Raw genomic sequence first — 8,014 nt, 5'->3', positions numbered from 1 at the left:
CCTCTGGGCCTTTGCATGTGCTGTGCTTCCTCCCAGCCACCCATCCTTCTCTGTCCCGTTCGCCTCCTGAATTCCTCTCATCCTCCATGCTCAGGGAGAACATCCCTTCCATCAGGAAGTCCTCCCTGACCATCCAGCGACGGCAGCTTCCCGAGGCGGGCACTGGGGCTCAACTGCTGCTGTTCCCCGAGCCATGCTGGGCCCACGGAGAGCTCCGTGCAGACCTGCCGGGGACATACCGGGCGGGGTGACTAGCATGTGTGCCCTGCTGGAAACCTGCCTTCTCTAGCCCCCGGTGGCGGGCAGAGGGTCAAGAGGCCCACACCCAGACCACAGAGAACTGGAGGGTCTAGAGGGACCCGAGTCCTCTCCAGCCAATTGCCTGGGACCCTGGACTCGGCCCAGAGCTGCAGCCCCTTTTCGGGGCCCTAAGTGGCCCTGGAATCCGTGGCAGCCCCAGCCAAGCAGAGTGCAGCTCTGCTCAGACAGGCGGGGCTGCCACGAACACCGAAACCCAAGCGGAAGAGCCCGGCGGCAGGGCCTGGAAGCCAAGCGCTGAGGCAGCTTTTATAAGAAGCCGGGTCTGGACGCTGTGGCGCATCTGGACGCCTCCCCACTGTCCACAAGGAGGCCGAGGGGTTGAGTTGGGGGCCCCAGCAGCTGCTAGAGGCAGGGGCTGCAGGCCAAGGGCTGCAGGCTGTGTGGGGAGGCCAGGCCCTACACAGGGTGGGAGGCCAACGAGGCTGGGCTGGGATGAGACCCACTTTTTCCTGCACACCCTATGGTAGGGTTAGAATTTCCTAGAGAAAGCTAGGTGATGGGCGCACCAGAGTCTCACAGCTCACCACTGAAGAACTCATTCACGCAACCAAACACCACGTGTTCCCCAGTAACCCACAGAAATAAAAAACTTACATAATTTTGTCAAAAAAGAAAAAGCCTGCAGTGGCTCACCCCTTTAATCCTAGCCACTAGCCTGGGCAACACAGCAAGACCCATCTCTACAAAAAGGAAAAAAAAAAAAAAAAAAATTGGCCAGGCATGGGGACTCACGCCTGTAATCCCAGCGCTTTGGGAGGCTGAGGCGGGTGGATCAGCTGAGGTCAAGAGACTGAGACCATCCTGGCCAACATGGTGAAACCCCGTCTCTAATAAAAATACAAAAATTAGCTGGGCATGGTGGTGCGCCCTCTGTGGTCCCAGCTACTCGGGAGGCTGAGGCAGGAGAATCACTTGAATCCGGGAGGCGGAGGTTGCAGTGAGCCGAGATCACACCACTGCACTCCCAGCCTGGCGACAGAGCAAGACTCCACCTCAAAAATAAAAATTACAAACCAATTAGCTGGGCATGGTGGTGAGTGCCTGTAATCCCAGCTACTCGGGAGGCTGAGGCTGGAGGATCACCTGAGCCCAGGAAGTTGAGGCTACAGTGAGCCATGGCTGTGCCACTGAACTCTAGCCTGGACCACAGAGCGAGACCTTGTCTATGAAAAATGACAAGTAAAAGAAAAAGTCCGGTTTAACTGAAGGAGACCAAGGCAGGGCTCTAAGTCCAGACCCCACGGTTCGCTGCTCCTGGAAATCATGCTAAAAGGAGAATCAGAACAAACTCCCTCAGAGGCCACAGAAGCCACCTGGCGTCCCCAGCTGTAACGCATGAGCGGAAGGCGGGCAGGGTCATGGCGGAGGGAGAAGGCTGCACGTGACTGGGCTGGGGAGTGGCGGGAGAGGCCCAAGGCCCAGGGCAATGGGGCCTGCTGGAAAAGTGTCCCAGGCTTCCTGCTGCCGGTGGGTGGGCTCTCGGGCTTCAGCAGGAAAATGGCCAGCTCCCAGAAGTCTTCCCCCGGCCCTGCTGCCACCAACAGGAACACACAAAGACCCCTCTAATGCCGCAGAATTCCCCTGCCTCTCTCTGAGGTTATGGGAGGATGCACCCAGTGGAGGGGACCACGTGAGGGGCGGGATGACTGAGTGACCTCTGGGGAAGACAGCTCCACTGAAAAAGAGGAAAGCCACGGGCTCTTCCTACGGGGAAGGCTCTGCCGCAGACCACGCTGACACGGACCCAGCCTCCCACAATCCTGGGCCACCAAGGGCTGCCGGCAGCCAGGGCCTCAGAGAGACAGCGGGGAGGGGAAGGACCGGGTCCTACCGACAGGGACGAGGCCCACGAGAGGCAGGTGCTGTTACAGCCGCCGCGCGGAGTGGGTTTCTTGGGGGACAGGGGCCAGAGCTGCTGTGGTTGGCTTTTAGACCAAGGGGGTGTCACCTAGGGCGATTCTGCCCCCAGGCCAATTCTGCCCCCAGGCCAATTCTTTCCGGGAGGGGGGTCTCATCATAAATGTCTGGGGACGTTTATGGTTGTCGGGACTAGGAGAGCCCAGGATGGCCCCGCCCTAGGGAACAGCCCAGCCCGAAGGTCCACAGTGCTGGGGGAGACACTGTAGAGCACCCCCGGGGACCGCGGGTGTGCAACCGCACGCAGGGGAGGGAAATGGGAGGGAAACGTGATTTTAGAAGCCCGTCAGGCCGGAGGGGCACGAACTGATCGATGGAAGGGGGAACCAGGGTGGCACGGCCTTTGACCAGGCAGAGCCACTGAGAGCGCAGAGCCGTGGAGAGCACTGAAACCTGCCGAGTCAGTGTTTACGGGACGCCCTAGGTCTGGCCGCTGCTGGCCATGCACCCCAGACAGGGCGCCACCCCACAACCCTCCCAGGGCCTGCTGCCCGCTGCTGCCCCCTGGTGGCTTGGCCCGGAGAGCCCACCTGGGAAAACAGGTCTGCAGAGAGCACTGGGCCCCACAGCAAGTCTAAGGATTCCGGGTGAACCTCGCAGCCCCTGGCGCTCCCCCGAGCCCAGGCACCCGTCTGCGGTTACCTGGCCCCTTGCCCGACGCCTCCAGCTTGCGGAGCTTGGAGATCTCATCCTCGGTGATGGTGGTCATGTCGCGCCAGAAGTCAGCGTTCTTGCCCTGCTCCAGCTCCATGTAGACCTGGAGGTGGGGGACGGGGGGTGGGTCAGGGCCTGGGTGCAGCTGGGCAGCCTGCAGGCTGGCGGAGCCTTGGGCAGCTGGTACCTGGATGTCCTCCAGCAGGTCCTCCATGTCGGCCACAGTGAGGCCGTTGAGGAATGTGTAGGGCTCGTGCATCTCCACGGCCAGGTCGTCGTCCTCGGCGCTGATGTACTTGGCCAGCAGGTCAATGGGCTTGGCCCGCCCATCGCGGATGCGAATCTTGGAGCTATGGGGGGCAGGGGAGGCGGCATCAGAGCCCCGGCTGTACCCTCCCTGCTGAAGGCCCTGCCTTTGGATTGACTGCACCAGTGGGAGCTGGAGAGGAGCCTGACCGCTGGGTGGTGGTCAGGGAAGGCTTCCCAGGGGAGGAGGCATAAGGTAGAGTGAGCTGGGTCAGCCAGAGGACACAGGTCAGTAGGGCAGACAAAGTGCACACAGCTGGACCCGGAGGGTGGGCCGGGTGGGAGGGGCTTCCCAGAGGCCTCTGGGATGGTGCCTGGGAGGGCGGCTTCTCCGTGAGCTGTGATGGGGAACAGTGGAGGAGCTGAAGCAGAGGCAGGTGGGGGCCAAAGCCGTCACTGCCTTTAACCACCACCTCCCCCAGGCAGGCCACTGGGGCAGGGAGCTGGGGCTTCTGCTGTTCGCTTGCAGGTGGGTACATGACAGGCAGGCCCTGGGCCAACCCAAGGGAGCCCATCACCAGGCAGGTCTGAGCTGGGAGGAGCCTGATGTCACCCAGTGTCAGCCCCTTGCCGGGACTGGTGCAAGCTGCTGGGCAAGGCAAGGGCCAGGGCTGGGCTGGGGAGCAGGCACAACTGGGCCTGGGCTCGGATACCCACCATGGGGCCCAAAGCAACCCGGAGCCTCAGCTTTCCTGTCTGTAAACCAGGTGGATGGGGGTGCCACCCTCGTGGGCTAAGTGCGGGAGGGACAGCCGCAGCTGGTGCAGACCCGGCATCCGGCACGCGCAGTGGCAGGGGTGTGTTCACCTGGGTCCGACTCCTATGCACCCAGCCCGGTGGGCGCGGGCAGGAGGCAGAAGCCTGGCTGCCCGGGAAGGGATCAGGACGGGCCTCCCTAGGAGGGGCCTTGCGGGACCCTGAAGGGTGGGAGAATAGTGTGGCTTCCAGACAGAGTGACAGCCAGTGCCCTGGCCCCGGGCAGGTGCGAGCTTGCCATGTCTGGGTCAGAGGAGGGTGGGGAAGGCTGGCCGCTCACCGCAGCTTGGCCTGCTGGAGGTGGAAGTTGTCCTCCTGCTCCTCCCACGTCTTGAAGTGCTCCGCCTCCTTCTCCCGCTGCAGCATCTCCAGCTCCTGCTCGCGCATGGCCTTCTCCCGCTCCCGCTCCAGCCGGAGCTGCTTCACCTGCGGGCACCGGAGGCCGAGGGCGGCCTGTGACAGGAGCCCGGCCCCACCCGACTGTCCTGGGCACAGGGATTGGTCCGAGGACGCCTGGGCTGGGGGACGGCCCCAGGACAGGGACCCACCTTCTGCAGCTCCAGCCGGTTGTCCTCCTGGATCCTCTTGTTCCGCTCCTTCAGCTCCTTCTCCTCCAGGTGGCTGATCCCCTTCTTCTCCAGCGCCTGGAAGCACCAGGCACACCTGCCTTGAGCACAGACCAGCACCCCCACCACTGTCTCTGTTCAGCTCCGCCCCAGCCTGGACACCCTCAAAGCTGGCTGCTTGTGGCAGCTGTCTGCGAGCTTGATGCAGAGTGCCCGCTTCCCCACCGCCTTCCCCAAGCTGCCGGCACCCCGTCCCATGAGGGGCTTCCAGGACCCCTCCCACCTGGAAGAACCTGCCTCCAGGGACACAGGCTGCCTGGCTGGGGACCACTCCCAACGCCCAGGCCACTCTGTGGTCTCTCCAGCCCAGCCTGGGGCCACTGCCACACACATTAATAGTGACCGCACATTCCACTTCCAGGGCTGCTCGCGCAGGGCTCACGGCAGTGCCCAGCACGTGGTGGCAATGAAGGGCCAGGCAGCCGTGGGTGCCTCAATAAGGAGCCCTGGGGGGCCGGGGAGCACAGGGCCAGGAAGGGCTCTCTCAAGAGGAGACGTCAGCTGAGGCCTGACGGAGGACAGCCGGGGAAGGGGCGCAGCATGCCAGGCACAGCCAGGGCGGTGTGAGGGTCCTGAGGTGGAAGGACCTCGATGTGTTCCCAACACTGAGCAGAGGCCACCTGGGGACCCCGCGGCTCCCAAATGCGCAACTGGGGAGTGGTGGAGTTGGCCCAGCCCACACGCTGCCTGCTTCACCCCCTCCACCAGAGGGCGCCGCTTTGGATAAACTGTGTCCCCCACAGGCACATCCCCACCTGAATCCCTGCCGCTGCAGCTGTGACCTTATTTGAAATGAGGTATTGGCTGGGCACAGTTGCTCACGCCTGTAATCCCAGCACTTTGGGAGGCCAAGGCAGGAGGATCGTGAGGCCAGGAGTTGGAGACCATCCTGGCTACCGTGGTGAAACCCTGTCTCTACTGAAAATACAAAAATTAGCTGGGCGTGGTGGCACGTGCCTGTAATCCCAGCTACTCAGGAGGCTGAGGAAGGAGAATCACTTGAACCCGGGAGGCGGAGGTTGCAGTGAGTCCAGATCACGCCACTGCACTCCAGCCTGGGCAACAGAGAGAGACTCCGTCTCAGAAAAAAGAAATGAGGTCTTGTAAACGTAGGTAAGATGAGGTCATCCTGGAGGTGGCCAGCCGTCATCCAATGCTACACTTAGACACAGGCACACCGAGGAGAACACCACGTGGTGACAAACACAGGGGAAGAGCCAGCCATGAAAAACAGGTGGAGGCCGGGCGCTGCGGCCGCAAGCCAGGGAGGGCCAAGGAATGGCCGCCACGACTCGGAGCTGGGAGGCGCAGGAGTGGCCTCCGCTGGGCCCCTGATGGGACTGCGGCCCTGCCCACACCTTCATTTCGGACTTCTGCCCTCCAGAAAGAAGACACGGTACACTCTCTTGTTTGACGCCACATGCGGCTGGTGACTAAATGGCTGGCACAGAATGAACCAACCAGCTCAGACGACAGCGCGCCGGGCACCGTGGAACCCTGTCCTGGGTACGCGACACCAACAGCTTGTTCTCTAGACAGGTTTCAGGTTGGCTGGTGCTTGGGGAAAGAATGACCGAAGCCGTACGCTGCCAGAGACAGCTAATGGCAAGAAAGTGACAGTGGGCCGGGCCCAGTGACGCACGCCTGTAATCCCAGAACTTTGGAAGGGCAAGGTGGGAAAATCACTTGAGTTCGAGACCAACCTGGCCAACACAGTGAGACCCCATCTCTACAAAAAAATACAAAATTAGCTGGGCGTGGTGGCAGCGCCTGTGGTCCCAGCAAGTCAAAAGGCTGAGGCGGGAGGATCACTTGAGGCCGGGAGGTCAAGGCTGCTACGATCAGGCCACCGCACGCCAGCCTGGGGGACAGAGCGGGACGCTGCGCCACAGAAAAAAAAAGCTGACGGCGGCAGAAGCTGGGTTACGCGTGCGCGTGTAAAACTAACTCTCTTCTCGCCATGATGAAACCCCGTCTCTACTAAAAAAAAAATACAAAAATTAGCCGGGTGTGGTGGCACGCGCCTGTAGTCCCAGCGACTCGGGGGGCTGAGGCCGAAGAATCACTTGAACCCAGGAGGTGGAGGCTGCAGTGAGCCGAGATTACGCCACTGCGCCCCAGCCTGGCGACAGAGCAAGACTCCGTCTCAAAAAACAAACAAACAAACAAAAAACGAACTCCTTCACGGTGGCGTGCAGGCGGGGAGGGTCTCCGGGGACAGCGGCACCCGGGGGCCCACCTTGTTCCAGATGAAGGTGCCCAGCAGGTTGTTGTCGCCGAAGGGGTTGTCGGTGTTGGTGTAGCCCATGTACTCCTCGCCCCAGCCCATCTTCTCCCGCTTCTTGCGCTCCTTGGCCTCCTTCTTCGCCAGCCGCCGCGCGCGCTTCTCCTCGGGCGTCTCGAAGGCCTTCATCAGCTCCTCCTGCTGCTTCCGCTCCTCGCGCAGCCGCAGGCGCTCCTGCAGGCTCTGCTGCTGGCTCAGGGCGGCCGCGGCTGCCCGGGGGCTCTGGGGTCGCCCAGGAGATGCGGAGCTGGACGCCGAGGAGCCCGGGGACCAGGAGCGCGCTCGCCGCCGCCGCCGCCGCGACCACTGGTTCCGTGACGGCTCCTCTCCCGAGTCGGACTGAGAGGACCCATCCCTGGAGCGCCATCGGGACTTCGGGGGACTCCGGCTTCGCACCCCTGAGCGCTGCCACCGCTCTTCTTCTGAATCTGACCTGCGGAGAGGACCCACGGATGCCTGCTCAGTGCCCGCTGCTGTCATCTGCTTCACAGGTGCTCACGCGGTGCCCTCGGGGGGCCAGGCCCTGTTCTAGGTTCTGGAGACGCACCAGTGACCCAAATATTGATGGCTTCTGCCTTCCTAGGCTCACCCTTTGGTGGGCCCCGACAAGGAAGACACGAGCAAATAAACGCACTGTGCAACCCTAGGCAGAGGCAGAGGCCCCAGAGAGGAACGATGGTGAGCACAGGGCCTGGGGCTGTGGGGCTGAGGTCAGCGAGGGGCTCTCTCAGGGGCTGACACTGAGCCAGGGCCTGGAGGCAGCGATGGGAGGACCTGCAGGGAGAGTGCTCGCGGCAGAGCAAGAGCAAGAGCGACAGCCTAGAGGCAGGCCTTGACCTGGCACGCGCTAAGAACAACGAGGGGGCTGTGTGGCTGAGACAGGGCACAGGAGAGGGAGGAGGCACGCACGGGGTGGGGGGGGGCGGGGAGCTGGGGCTGGTGGCGCAGGAGTTACAAGAGTATGCCTCAGGGCACCCGACAGCATCTAGGTTGTCAACAGCGAGCTTCTCAGGTGGAAGCCGTGTTTGAACTGTTCCCACAGGATGGACAGGAGTTAACAGAGCGAAGGGAACGGAATATGCAAAACCCTAGGGGTGGCTCAGGGGCCTTTATGAATATGATTATTATTATTTCTTTTTTTTTTTTTTTG

General features: G+C 62.2%; 1 protein-coding gene across 1 annotated transcript in view; it reads right to left on the bottom strand.

Annotated features, from left to right (window-relative positions):
* The window catches only part of CACTIN (cactin, spliceosome C complex subunit), a 16,158-nt gene that overhangs the window by 4,446 nt on the left and 3,698 nt on the right, over nucleotides 1–8,014 (bottom strand). Inside the window, exons 2-6 of the mRNA XM_017507411.2 lie at nucleotides 6,820–7,297; nucleotides 4,503–4,598; nucleotides 4,235–4,380; nucleotides 3,080–3,242; nucleotides 2,881–2,995 (exon numbers count right to left, since the gene is read on the bottom strand). Of these exons, the coding sequence (XP_017362900.1) occupies nucleotides 2,881–2,995; nucleotides 3,080–3,242; nucleotides 4,235–4,380; nucleotides 4,503–4,598; nucleotides 6,820–7,297 (998 nt within the window). The remainder of the gene's footprint in view (nucleotides 1–2,880; nucleotides 2,996–3,079; nucleotides 3,243–4,234; nucleotides 4,381–4,502; nucleotides 4,599–6,819; nucleotides 7,298–8,014) is intronic.

Source organism: Cebus imitator, unplaced genomic scaffold (genome assembly GCF_001604975.1).
Source record: "Cebus imitator isolate Cc_AM_T3 unplaced genomic scaffold, Cebus_imitator-1.0 Scaffold375, whole genome shotgun sequence".
Classification (NCBI taxonomy): domain Eukaryota; kingdom Metazoa; phylum Chordata; class Mammalia; order Primates; family Cebidae; genus Cebus; species Cebus imitator.
This window is presented reverse-complemented; position numbering and strand designations above follow the sequence as displayed.